At 37.6% G+C, this 14,225-nt stretch overlaps 3 protein-coding genes, 1 non-coding gene and 1 pseudogene across 5 annotated transcripts; 2 read left to right on the forward strand and 3 right to left on the reverse strand.

Moving 5' to 3' along the window:
- Positions 1-34: 34 nt before the first annotated feature.
- On the forward strand, positions 35-3,322 carry LOC141824358 (pentatricopeptide repeat-containing protein At5g61370, mitochondrial). Of its 2 annotated transcripts, none has more exons than XM_074711629.1 (2): positions 35-1,481; positions 3,242-3,322. In XM_074711629.1, exon 1 carries the CDS (start codon positions 35-37, stop codon positions 1,421-1,423), a length of 1,389 nt encoding a protein of 462 aa, XP_074567730.1. In that variant the 3' UTR covers positions 1,424-1,481; positions 3,242-3,322. The 2 variants fall into 2 exon arrangements, with proteins under 2 accessions (XP_074567730.1, XP_074567731.1); XM_074711630.1 differs by lacking the exon at positions 3,242-3,322 and adding an exon at positions 2,611-2,693.
- On the reverse strand, positions 2,099-4,000 carry LOC141824359 (UDP-xylose transporter 1-like). Its single transcript, XM_074711631.1, has 7 exons — positions 3,895-4,000; positions 3,618-3,802; positions 3,473-3,540; positions 3,251-3,383; positions 2,980-3,141; positions 2,558-2,830; positions 2,099-2,428 (listed from the first exon to the last, which is right to left on the reverse strand). Exons 1-7 carry the CDS (start codon positions 3,983-3,985, stop codon positions 2,315-2,317), a joined length of 1,026 nt encoding a protein of 341 aa, XP_074567732.1. The 5' UTR covers positions 3,986-4,000; the 3' UTR covers positions 2,099-2,314.
- A 3,634-nt stretch (positions 4,001-7,634) lies between these two features.
- On the reverse strand, positions 7,635-9,340 carry LOC141824426 (putative pentatricopeptide repeat-containing protein At1g13630). Its single transcript, XM_074711709.1, has 3 exons — positions 8,947-9,340; positions 7,798-8,221; positions 7,635-7,711 (listed from the first exon to the last, which is right to left on the reverse strand). The coding sequence occupies exons 1-3, from the start codon at positions 9,338-9,340 to the stop codon at positions 7,681-7,683; spliced, it is 849 nt and encodes a 282-aa protein (XP_074567810.1). The 3' UTR covers positions 7,635-7,680.
- Positions 9,341-10,020: 680 nt separating this feature from the next.
- On the forward strand, positions 10,021-10,118 carry LOC141825791 (U6 spliceosomal RNA). Its single transcript, XR_012601544.1, has one exon. It is a non-coding gene; the product is annotated as a U6 spliceosomal RNA (small nuclear RNA).
- A 207-nt stretch (positions 10,119-10,325) lies between these two features.
- LOC141824786 (non-specific lipid transfer protein GPI-anchored 7-like) lies at positions 10,326-12,355 on the reverse strand (annotated as a pseudogene).
- Positions 12,356-14,225: the final 1,870 nt, after the last annotated feature.

Genomic DNA, 14,225 nt, shown 5'->3' on the forward strand with positions numbered 1-14,225 from the left:
CCGAATGATTGATCAAGGTCTTCCCACTGCGACAATGGCGAAGCTGCTCGCCTTCAGAGGACTCGTCTCCTCTTCATCCTCTCCGACGCCTCATCTGCATCATCGCCATGACTCGCTGGTCCGCATCGTCGCCTTGGGCGTCGGCAGCCTCGACGACATGGTGGCGGCCCTCGACCGCTCCGGCGTCCCGGTTAACCAAGACTCACTGAACGCGGTCATCGACACTTGCACAAACCAAGCCGGCGACGGCGGCAGCGGGAGCGGCAGCGGAAGAAGACTTCTGCGCTTCTTTTCCTGGTGCCTGCGTCAGGTTCCCCGGGAACACCTCGGAGACGATGTCTTCAACCGCGCCATCCGGGCCTTCGCCGCGATGAAGGACCTCACGGCCATGGGGATCGCCGTTTCCCATCTCCAGGAGGAACGCCGGATGATGACCTTGGAGACGTTCGCCCTCGTCGCCGACACCCTCGTGAAGTCCGGCGAGGAGGAGGACGCCGTTCGCCTCTTCCGCGGCCTGGTTCGAGCGCGGCTGCTGCAGATCCAGGATGGCGGAGGCGAAGGGGCGAGCAGGGGGCTGCTTGTCGTGGTACACGCCCTCTGCGCCAGAGGGCACGCGGGGATGGCACGGAGCGTCGTGTGGCGCCACCGGCGCAATCTGCTCTCGGGAGGGGGCGAAGCCACCCGGATCATACAGCAGAGTCTCCTCCATGGATGGTGCGTCAGGGGGGACGTCGGGGAAGCGCGCCGCGTGATGGATGAGATGAAATCGCTAGGTTTTCCTCCCACCATAGCATCGTACAACGATCTCCTCCTCTGCCTGTGCAAGAGGAACGTCAAACTCAATCCGTCCGCCCTTGTTCTGGAAGCCACAACCTTGATGACAGAGATGAGGACATCGGGCGTTCCCGCCGCCACCGCCAGCTTCAACATCCTGCTATCTTCCCTTTCCAGGGTGAGGAGGCCCAAGGAAGCTTATCGAATCCTATACCTGATGCAACAGGGGGAGGCAGGATGCTCTCCCGACTGGGCAAGCTACCACATCGTCATCAGGCTCATGTATTTGACTGGAAGATTTGTCAGGGGCGATAGGCTTCTCAAGGAGATGCTCGAGGCTGGCTTGCTTCCTGGAGCAAGTTTCTACCATAGTCTAGTAGGGCTCTTGTGTGGTCTGGAGAAGGTGGACCATGCACTCCAGATGTTCGACCAAATGAAGAGATGTGGGCAGGACAATGCGCCAACATATGAGCTGCTAATAGAGAAGCTCAGTCGGAGTGGAAGGTTTGAACAGGCAACCAATCTGTGGGAGGAGGCAACAGAGAGAAATCTCATTCTTCAATGCTCGAGAGACTTGTTGGATCCTTCCAAGACAGAGGTATTCAAACCAGTGGCAGCTGAGAAAAAAGTTAAGATCACAGGGCTATAGCAAGATATCATAGTCTCCCTTCCCAGTACAAGAAGAAAGGTTCTCACAATTCCTAATGGTTAGATCTCTTTGCTTTAACAAATTTGTTGATTGAACATAAATGCAATTCATGTTTCCACTTATCACTTTATTGATTGATTAGGTTGTGTTAGATTGATGACTATAAACTAATCAATTATCTTCTTCATCTTAACTATATTTGTTTTGTTGTGTTATAGATGTTGGCTTGTTTACTTCAGTCACTTGTACAAAACCTGCATAATCATCAACAATGGGGCATCATATCAAACAAAGGTTCATAGAAACTGTTTCACTTTTGATGAATACTACTGAATATAGATTTCACTTACAACACATGTATAAGAATATCTAGACTGAGCATAAGGGAGAAGACAACAGAAACTTTCTTACTGAGGCAAGTTTAAGCAACTAGGGTCCCTAACTTCGCGAATGCGAGGATCAAGCAAAAAAAAAAATTGATAAAAAGGCATATCATTGGATCATGAGAAGGCTTGCTACATTAGATTAGCTCTCATTTTAGGACACTGTTAAATGCCATGTTTTGTTGAACAACCCATTTGAACATCTGATAAGGAGGCATATGATTCTGTGATGAGGCAGTTTGCTACATTAGAGTATATCTCATTTTATAGGTTTTGTTGAACAACCCATTTGAGAGCCTGAGCAGGAACTCACATACATTCTTCCACTCGTATATACGCAAATGTTAGCACGACTATGAGACAACTTCCGTATCAACTATTATTGCAGAAACAAGTGAGGTTTTATACTCATTTAAAAGAATCAAGTAAACCTAATTCAACTGCTTTTAATATCAGAACAAGAAACCTATACATATATTTATCTCTGGAGATATAATTCTGCATTGTGTTACTCAAAAGAGTCCTTGGAAGCTGCAGGGATTCCATTTGATTTTTTGGTCTCATTGTTGTCTTTATCTTGGTTCTTACTCGCCAGGAGTGGCACCGTGTCTTTTTGTGCCATCTGCAATAGCAACAACCATGTTATCGTCAAAATGCTAAGTGAAAAACATACTTTGAGGACAGATATTTGCAAGAAGAATTAGTATATTAAATCAATCACAAAGAATGGCTAAGGACTAAATAATCGCACCTGCGAAATGGGCAACGAATCGTTTGCTGATTTCTTCTTGCTCTCTTGCACAGAGAAGTATGAATACAGACCCATTCCAAAGATGGCAGTCAGGATTCCCATAATGTTTCTAGCTGTGAAGGGGTCGTGAAGTATAATGTAGCCAAAGGAAAGAATGAGGCAGGTCTTGAGGTGGCCAAGAACTTGATATGTCACTGGTGATGTTGTTCCAATTACTAGGAAGGTGCTGAAGTTGACAGAAACCGCGATCAAGCAAGATAGGATAATGAACACCTATTAAGACGAATTTCACACATGAGTTATCAACATTTTCTTGCTAGTTGAACAAGGTAGAGAAAGGAAACCTAGATAGTGTGTCAATGTTGGAATACAAGATATGCTAATTGTTATGGATTTGAAAGGATTCAATCAAACCAGCATACCAGAACCATAAAGGAATAGTGGTAGGCGAACACGCTTCGCTTGGTGAGCAGTCGGTCCACAGATGGGCCAGTGGCAAAAAGAATCGCCGCTTGGAATGGTGATGATTGATACAGAAGCTGTGTGGATGAAACCTTCAACCTCTTTTGAATTGTGTTGGTCATCTACCATTCAATTTTATGGTCAAGAAAAACTGATTCGAACTTTGATCTGTTTTTTTACCCTTCTTTTTGGAAACTTTGTGTAACAAATAAGAATGTGCAGGAAGGATACAATTTGCCCAACACATGTAGTAGCAATAGCCAGAACCGAGAGGATTGAGCCGACAAGGTTGAGGTTCAGATCTGTGACTGATGCAATGCCAACTCCAAAGAGCAGGACAAGAAGAGAGAACTTTATGCTCTTGCTGGAAACAAATTCTAGTAAGTTTCCAACACCCAGATTTCCAGTAAGAAAAAGGAAGCAGTAGTTCAATATCGAAATTCTCCATCAAACCTGAATTTTTTCTTCAGGAATATAGTCTCCAGCAGGACTGTGAAAGGGATGATGGCTAGTTTGGTCATCTGCAATTCCGTAAGATAAACTGCTGTTATATTTTATGTTCTTAGCAATGGTTAGGCTTGTGTATGAAACTACTGGCCTGGTAGAATCCAACTGAGTTGAAGCCAAGGCTGAGGTTGAGGAATCCAATGGAGGTGCCGTTAAGAATCCCGAAGAGAACCACTGTCTTTGCATCAATCAATTTGGGCTCGAAGAGGCGGAAGCGCTGTGCGACATGGAGGGTGCAGAAGGTCACCATTAGATGCCAGCTTGTCAGAGTTGTAGCTGCCAATGGATAATTCAATAGCATAACAATCAAATATGGCTCCAACAATGCTTGAGATCTTGTTTTAGTTCTTGTATTATGAGCTACTGACCGTAAGGGAAGCCAAGGCTGCTCATGAGAGCCTTGTTGCATATGACAATGGAAACCGAGGAGGCAACTGAGAGAGCTAGAGACCCAACCATCCCAATCTGAAAACCCCGAACCCTCCGCGGAGGCCATCTTTTCCTGCTTAACACCTGAAACAACAACGCATATGCCATCAGATTATTTTGTGCCAACTTGATATGCTTCTTCAGAAATGGCTACGACATATCATGATAACAAATGCCTTGTTTTAGATGAAGAGGAAAAGAGCAAAATGGGAAGAAAGCTTTGCCTCAGTTACAATCTCAACTCAGCGAAGCCTCTGCAGCGGTGATCACCGCCGGTGATGAATGCCGGCGAAGATCTCTCTCTCTCTTGTTATCTTCTATTGATTTGTGAGATGAGAAGTTGTAATCTATGGGCATGGCAAGAAATGAGAAGGGGCGTTATATATGTTTGCTGTGCTCAAAGAGAAATTTCATATACATCCTTGAAAGTTTTATCTATTTTTTAAGAATGGTCTCGAGATTATAAATTATTATGTTTTTTGAGTATGGAAAGGTCCTTGTAATCAAATTTACTTATCATTGTACCAAAGAATTGTTGTCGATAAAATCATAATAAAGTTGAGAATGAATTTAATCATTCATGCATTTTAAATTTGAAGTTTGCATTACAATAGAATAAAAAAAATGAAAAATAAAAAAAAATGCAATGTTGAATTAATTAAGGTTGTTAAGAGTCGATTATTTGGTGAGATTGTAAGCAAAAGCAATGGCACCAACTAATTGGTAAGTAGTTGATGGAACCTTTGGCGGTTGGTGGATCTTAGAGTTCACTCCAAAGTCATCCAACAATTGGAGAAGGATCATCCTTTATCACTCATCATCTTCCTTTGTCTAGTTTTCTCACATGGGAAAAAAAGGGGTAGATCATTGTGTTTGGTTGGATTCTTTAAAAAAAAATATCTTTGATTTTTTTAACACACATATATATAATGAATTTTTAACATATTTAAATGTATTAGTGGTTTGCACACAATTATCTAGTGTTACACATGATTTTAATAGAATAATGGCACATAAACTATGTTTCGAATTTATAGGGAAGGTTGTCTATCTATTATCTAAAATAAGTGTTGCACAATGAGATAAAAAGAGTTGCATATGAACTTGGTCTTGAATTTGTGTAGCAACGAACAAAGTAGGTGTTCATAAAGGGAGCCAAACTGAAGTTTGTAACAAGTTCTTTAAAAGATTGGTCTACAACAGCTAATGCAATTAGTTAAAGAACTAGTCCAAAAGACTGACCTCGTCCGACCAGGTCTCGACGAAGAGTTGTCTGACGTGACTAGTCCGTGCCCTCACCAATGCCAATAAGCAGTGTTATAACATTGAACAATGGATCACTGGAGGAAACAGATAGAGCCAAGTTACTTGACAGAAGTGTGCAGAATCAGTTCATACATCACAAGATTCAGACAGGGTATAAGCATAAGTGTTCATAAAGGGAGCCAAACTGAAGTTTGTAACAAGTTCAAAAAGCTGACCTCGTCCAACCAGGTCTAGCCGAAGAGTTGTCTGATGTGATTAATCAGTGCCCTCAACCAATGCCAATAAGCGGCGTTATAACATTGAACAATGTATTCGCTGGAGGAAACAGATAGGCCAAGTTGCTCGACAGAAGTGTGCAGAATCGGTTCATACATCACAAGATTCAGGCAGGGTATAAGCATAAACTGGGCAATTGATAACCTTCCGATAGAGCTGGGAGATTAGACGAAATCTTACTGACTCCATGTCGCTAGCAGGGACATGGTCAACCACATCAACTAGGAGGAAATCAATCTTGGCATATCAGATGATGGAGTCACAACTAAGATTTGCAAGTCACCTCCAAAAATCTTTACTTGGGTGTTCTTTGTGTCCTTGATCATCGGGCTGTTTATGTTAACACTGCTCAAGTATTGGACCTTTGGTTAAGAAGCGGCTAACTAAATTCTTCAAATCGGTGAAATGTAATCAACTCGACATCATTTGAGTAGGGATGTCATCAACCACAGCATGAGCAACTAGGAGGAGATCCAGCTTGGCATACAGACATAGAAGAAGGTAAGCTTCCTTGCACTCCTCTTCTTCCTGGTGCTCTTCGTTTCTTCTTCTTTGTCAGATGAGTCCGCATAACAAAGGCATCAATTGTCATAATAATCACAGATAACATATAGCTTAACTAATACCTCATGCTCTTTGACAGAGCAGGATTCAAGGGATCGTGACGCATACTGTGCTTCTGTGATCGTAGCTACAATCCTGCTTTAACCAAAAAGGCAAGGAGAGTACACAAGGACTTGTGCTCATTGGTCTTAAGGAAGGCATTATACATCACATGGGCCAGTTCCTGATCTGGATAAATGCCGACACCCAACATCTTATTAAAGAATATTTTTGCCTCGTGTACAAAGTACCGTTTGCATAGTCGATTGATTATTGCACTAAAATCTTTGATTGTAACCTCATATCCAGATTTCAGCATTTCATCAAAGAGCACAAAGGCTTTATCCGGCATTGCCATTGCACAATGTGCTTTAACGATTGTCATATAGCAAAATTTTCTCAATCTGATACCCTGATGCAAAAGAGAATATAAAACCTCCTCTGCTCTGTCAACTTGACCATTTAAACAAAGACAGTCGACGAGATAGGTATAAGTAACAGGAGTAGGCATGAAACCACCATTTATCATTATATCATATATGTCGAAAACCATTTTTGCATTTCTCTGTTGATAAAAACCTTGGATAACTGTATTATAGGTGATTGAGTCGACACCTATACCCGATGCAACCATATTGTTCAGTTTATCAAAAGCCTCTTTTACTTGACCGCTTTTACAAAGCGCCTTAATAACTATACTATAAGTAAATTTGTTGGGCATGATTGCTCTCCCATCCATTTCCTCAATCAGCATCCTCATGGAATTGATATCCCCAATTTCACAAAATCCATCAATAAGTGTAGTGTAGGTTATGGTTGTAGGAGCCAATCCATGCATATCTATTTCCTTCAAAAATCCCTTTGCATCGGTTGGCTTTCCAATCTTACAAAATCCATAAATCAAGGAATTATAAGTCACAACTGTAGGAGTTACGGCCGACCTAATTAATTGCTCATATAATCCAATAGCTTCTTTGACATCACCAACTTTTGCAAAACCATCAATAACAATGTTATATAATATAATGTTCGATGTCTGACCATTAGCAACTATGTACTCCAAATACCACTTCGCTTCCAACATCAAACCTTTCTTGCACATACCAGAAAGAATTGCTCCATGAAAAAATGAATTAGGCATCACATTCTTTGAGCACATAGTTTGGCATAACTGAAGTGCCTTGCCTATTTCTCCTAATTTGCAGTACCCCCTTGTGAGGATGGAATATGCTACCAGATCCATATCGAGGTTATTATCTTTTATCTCATCAAGCAACTCTTCAACTTTCGCAATCCTCCCTCTTTTGAAAAGGGCATTGAAGAGAACACTGTAAGTTACAATATTCAGCTTGCATCCCCTAGCAAGCATATCCATCCTCTCCAATCCTTCATCAATATTGCCTTCATCACAAAGACCACTTATCACAATAGTATGAGTAACAACATCAGGCTGCAGTCCCTGTTTTATCATCATTCTAATGAGCATCCAAATCTCACGCATCGATCCAAGTAAGTGAAACCCATTTATAAGAGTATTATACATAACCACATCAGCCTCTATGCCAGCATTTTGCATGCACTCAGAGAGTTCCAAAGCCTCTTCCACCTTTCCTGCTAGACACAATCCATGCATAAGCGCATTGTAACTATATTTATCTGGAACAAATCCATACTTAAAGGAAAGAGAGAGGAGAGACCATGCAATCATGATAAAGCCAGAATTACATGCTCCGGATATGAGAGAATTGAAGGTAATCAAACAAGGGTAAAATGATTTCTCTTTGCTTATCTCTTGGAAGAATGATATTGCATCTTGCACTCTTCCTTGTTTGCAGAGACCATCAATAAGGAGATCAATTGTGTGCCCTCCACAATAAATTCCACTAGCTTTGATTTCTTGATAAAGATCAAGAACAATGTCTGTATACCTTGCACTGTATAATAAACTGTGATAAGTGGATACAGAAGCTTGCATGTCCAAGATAGCCATCTCGCTTAATACGAAACGAGCATCACCAATCATTTCTGATCTAGCATATACATTTGCCAACATATCCCAAACAATGCTGCTGGAATCCCAATGTCTGAAATGAGTCAACAAGTGCTCACAGAATACTGGTGCTGATCCAGCTCCTTTTCACATTAAAAAAAAAAAAGGTAATTTGACAATAAGCTACAAAGAAGTCATGCTCATTCAAGCAAACACATATAATCTAATAAAAAGGCAAAGAATTATAGCAACCAGCAATTGGTACAATTTAAAGGTCCATACGTAATGTAAACCATAGACAATTAGAAAGAATTAGAAGCATTAAGCGGTTCATCATATTTTTTCATCTTGTTGTAACTCAGCTAGTTGCAAAGTTTCAAAATGCGTATGCAGGGGCCAAGAGCCAAGACCCATATGCAGTGAGTAAAATCATATTTATATCGATATGTAAAGTATTTATCACTTGCAAAAATTAACACTTACATGCTACAAGCTACTAAACAAGATAATACAGGGTTTCGTAAATTTAGTCAAGTTTAAATTGGTTTAAAACCAGATATGATTCTTTAACTGCATTGTAAATCTTACTAATGTTATCAATAGTCATTGCAACGTAAAATTAAGAAGATGAGACTGATAATATTAGATCATACAATGTTCACAAGGAGGTCCTTGGTCAATCAAATATGTGTGAGAATAGAATACTGAATATGAAAAATGAGAGACATAAACCAACCATTTTTCGAACTATATATCAACTCATGCCAGAAAATATGATTTTTTTATAGATAAAAAAGAACAATTATCGACTCAGAGAACAGCAAATACGGCAAGGCAAAGCAATGGTAGGAGAAACAAGAAAAACCTTGGTCATGCACCATCTCTCGCAAAACGCTTTCGATGTCCTTCAATCTTCCGTCTCTGGCCAAGGCGTGGCAAGCCTCCAAACTCGATATCCAGCGGCTCTCATAAAATTTAGGGCACGGTATCATTTCCTTCTTCAGAGCCCCATGTTGACTGATGCCCCCGTGGCCGAATCGGCACGGAGCAATCCTTTCGGCCTCTAGATTGAATAAAGAGACAATTTTTCCCAATAAATTCCTGGTCTCTGACGTAGAAGAAGAACCGGGCGCAAGCTCCTGCTCCTCCTCGGCCGCAACCTCCGCCGCCAGACCCGAGAGCAGGTGACAGCTAGTGGAGCAGCGGCGAGGAATACGCGGTAGAGATGGGAGAGTCGTCCGGAGCAGCATTGAAACCCTAGGGTTTCATTCTGGATAAAGAAGCGCTCCGCCGCCCGCCGACGTCTTCGTCGGGAGGAGTTCCCGACTCTCAAGTCGCTTGCTTGGAGGAGAATCTAATTAGACCATTTTACAATGTCAACCGGTCCGGTTCGGTTCCTTTTGAGGTAAAATAATGAAATAAAAAAATAAATTATCTTATTATAGTAATTATAGAGTAGTTGTAATGTATACCTTAAACCCTAAATCTTAAGATGTTAAAATAAATTATTTTTTAATATAATTTAATTAAAAAAATATATTATATATATATATAACACTTTTATATAATTTTTTTATCAATTTAATCAAAATCATTTAAAAGTTATTAAATACTTGTTATAAGAATTTTAAAATAATTCTTTTCTTATGCAAAATGGAATCCATCACTCTAGCGGTCCCATACGATTGGGTCGGACCCACGACCATATATAAGAAGCTAAATCAAGAAGTTGCAATTGACCACGACGAAGAAGGGTACTTCGGCTTCGTCGAAATTCGAACCCTTGCCCTCTTCTGCAAGTTTGCTTAGTTGTAACCAACTCAGCTATGTCCCAGAGGCAAAAAAAATTATATTGGATAAATTTTTTATAATGACTGGCCTTACTGCCGAAACAACCTCTATATCAGAAAACCTCCTAAAGGATTTTTTTGTCTCTTTAGAGACATCCGATAAAATTGGAACGATACATAGAAGATTAGTATGACCCCTGTGCAAGGATGACACACATAAAATAATTTGAATTATATTGAAATGATTTTGATCATGCTTGACAATTTTAATCAAATTTATAGATTGTTGTAACAATGATTTTTGCCCAAATAAATAAAGGGAGAAAAAAAAACATAAATATATCACTTTCAGTGCAAGTAAATAAACTCTAAATAAGATATTGTTCTTGTTTATGATTCTTAAATACACCCCTCTCATCCTCTCTGTCCCATGTAGTCCAACAAATAACAAAAATAATCTATTTTTCGATTCAAATGTTTTACTAAATATAACTGTTTCATAAACAAGAATTACAAAGAAGCTTACACTGAATGCAAATATTACAACTAGAAGAAGATAAACTTAAGGCAGCAAGTGTTCAACACAAGGGGTGAAAGAATAACTCTCAGCAATGGAAACATGAAGGATGACAAGATATTAAACGGCAATGATCCACCAAATGACAAACAAGACTGGAACTCCAATCCATTTCCCATGAATCATGTTTCCACCAGCACCTGCAGCCACAGCAATCCACAAGTTAGTAATCTATTCAAATTTCTGTTTTCATTTTCATTGTAGCCTTAACCAAGAACACATGCTAGTCTAATTTCTCATTTTTGGGTGATTATATATGTCAAGGAGTGTTTCTGAATTTGTCGGTTTGTCCACAAATTTTAAGTGAATTCATGCACACTCAGATCTCTGAAGATCTTAGTGTCCAACTATCTGAGACAATAATAATTCTCTCTAACCTCATCAAGACATATCTAATATTTACTTTGGTAGATAAAATTGAATTCTACACAAAGATCACGATTCTGAAGCTGTCATACTCCCTTCCATTATTTTCCTTGTGCAACCATGGCCCCTTCCCATGTTCTGTCTCCATTCTCCTCTTCTTCTACCGCAAGTTCACCGTTACTCAATGTGTTATCATCATCAACTTTGTCGCCTCATCGACTTCGTACACATATCCAATGGAGCAGACTAAAGACCTCAGAAAATGTTCTTGTGAGTCTAGAGAAGAGTATTTCCATGTGGTGTATCCTTTTTGTTTTTGTTTTGTGTTATTCTTGCAAACAACAAGCAAAACATAGACAGGCAGAACAGTATAGACCACCCACCTGAAGATCTTTTTTAGTTTATATATATACATTTCTTCTCAAAAATAAATTTTAAGATATTTTTGTATGAACAAAAAAAATTTGGTCATCCTATTCTCTCTGCATTCGTATTGTTTTCTTGTGTATGTTGGCATCCAAAGTTCCACAAATTACACATATTTGTCAACCATGGCATGCTGTTGACTTGACTTCCAGATAGTTTGATCAAGTCAAAGACGTGTTCAACCATAATTCCAGTTCAACGAGCTTGACTATAAGTTCTATGGTAGAATTCCAACTTCTTGTGTTTGACAAATTGTTGCTAACTAGTTGTTGTTCTTAATCAGGAGCCTACTGAGTCTGACCAACTACAATAGTTTATTTTGTAACAAGAAGAAGAAGAAAAAAAAATCATCTGCTTGCGATAATAAGAACAATTTCTATTCGACTTGAAAAAAGTAGGAATAGTGGGAAAATCTAGATACTGGAGAAGAAGAAGAAGTAGTAGAAAAAATCTGCTTGTGATAATGAGAACAATTTCTATTCGAATTGAAAAGCAAAAGTTGTAATTTTGGAAAAATCCAAGTACCTGAAGGAGGAGGAGGAGGAGGAGGTGTGCGGGATGCCGTTGGACCTGCTTGTTCAACCATCAAAGAAGTAATTGCAATCAGTAAAAACCCTAATCGATTCCCCAGCCACATAAACAACAAAGCCCTAATTAACTCGGAGAAGAATCGAGATCTGGCCGCGGTTGCCCTAATTGATAAGAGCGATTACTGACCGGTGGTGCAGCCGTTGAGGTTGTTGACCCCGCAGGCCATGGCGATCCGGGTGGCACTCTGGAGGCTGATGTTAAAGGCCCTGGCGACGCTGGGATCGTTGAGGATGGAGCAGAGGCAGTCGAGCTCGTTCTGGACGGCGTTACGCAGCGGAGTGCAGCAGGTCTCCGGCGGCGTTCCCGTCGCCATGTTGAGGTACTGCCCGCAGGGGACGAGTTCCGCCGCGCAAGTCTGCGAAGTCTGCGCTTCCACTTCCCCCGGCGGCGCCAGGATCAGGGCCAGCGCCAGCAGCGGCAGCAGCAGCGTCGCCATTAGTTTCTCCATGGCCGCTGCTATGCGACAGGACAGCGTAATTAAGCAAGCATTGCCCTATCGATGTCGCCGCATGCATTTAAGTATGCGACCCAACCTGGCGGGTCTGTTGATGTGAATGTGATGGAGGGCAAAGCATTTAAGAAAATAAATAATTCGAATTTAAATAAAAAATAAATATTTTAAAGTCGATCTTAAATGTGTATAACAAAAATTAAACGGCGCTTGAGAAAGACCCTTCTTGTTAAAAAAAATCAAAAAACAAAGTCAAAATATACCCCATCACATATTTTATTTAAAAAATACTTTTTATTCCAATAATGTTATAGTAGACAAGTACTTACTATAATAATTACTGCAACATTATTTTTTTATTTTTTAATATTATTATAACAACTATGATTAATATTATAATATATAAAAATTATTTTATAATTATTTTATAATTACTATAATATATAACATCTAATATAATATTATTGTAATATTATAATAGTATTTAAGTAATTCGTACAATTATTGAAAGTGATTTTTGATTAATTTAAAATAATTTTGATTTTGATATACTAGTAATTAAAATTTATGATTTTAAATTCAAAATTTTAAAATTAAAGGGATTTAAGTTTAATTATAGTTATATAGTAACTACAATAAACATCAAAAATAGTTAGAATTAAAGATTAAGTAGAGATAAACTACTTAAGTAAATTTACATTGACAATCATAAATTTTAAACTTTAAATTTTAAATTTTGAATAATATTATACCAAAATATTCTTTATTAATTTAATTAAAATAATTTAAATTTTATCAATATTATTTTAAATTGATCAAAATTTCTTTAAAATAGTTATTATATAGTTGCAAAAACTACTAAATAATTATTATAATATTATTATATTAAATATTATACGTTATAATAACTACCGTGACTACTACACCAACGTTAGAATAAATGATATTTTAGAGATAAAATATATAATGGCCTATCTTTTAATTTTATTTTTTAAAAAGAGATTTTTTTAGGATGTCTTTTTAATTTTTATCCAATTGTATTTTAAATTTGTTTGATAAATAAATTAAAAAAAAAAAAAAGATCATCTATCTCCATAGGACCCGCACGGAGCTTCGTGCCTTTACAAATAATGTAAAAATTGAATGTAACAAAATATATTTTTTATCTCAGTATATTTCTTTTATAAAAGTGTACTGTTAAATTAAATTAGTTTAATACTTTTTAATTTAATTTGATTAAAAATATTATATAGAGAGTATTTTTTTATTATTTTATATTAGATTAATTAAAAGTATATAAATTTAATCAAAATTATTTAAATTTTATTAAAATATTCAAAATTATTATAATAATTTTGAAATGATTTTGAACAAATTAAAATGATTTTAAACAAAATTAAATATTTATAACTAAATTGATAAAAAAATATTTTTAATATAATAATATTTTATATGTAGTAATTTTAATTAAATTAACTCGGTTTATTTTCATATTATAAACTTTAGCGTGCTTATATGTTATATATTATAACAAGGCGGATCCACTTTTTTACAGAAGAGTTACATAAAATTAAAAAGCATTTTTTAAATAAAAAATATATTAGATTATTATTTTAATATATATCTTTTAAAAATACTTTGCTTACAAAAAATTACTCTTAATTTTATTTAATATTTAAAAATTAATGTTTAATAGATATTGTATAAACAAAAAAATTACTTTTTATAGTAAATTTAATATTTAAGTTATCAACCCTCAAATACTTTGGAAAGTAAGCTAGTTTATAAGTATTTTTTACTCTAAAATAATAGGATAATTTTTAAAATCCTTCCGACATTTAATACTTTTTGAAATACTCTAAAATTTATTGATATCAAAACACCTTTAAAGTTTTTATTTTACTGTTTAAATCCTCAAATGATTAAGATATCCA

This window comes from Curcuma longa, chromosome 3, assembly GCF_044706935.1.
Source record: "Curcuma longa cultivar G26 ecotype Majalengka, Jawa Barat chromosome 3, ITB_CL_G26_1.1, whole genome shotgun sequence".
NCBI classification, from domain to species: Eukaryota; Viridiplantae; Streptophyta; class Magnoliopsida; order Zingiberales; family Zingiberaceae; genus Curcuma; species Curcuma longa.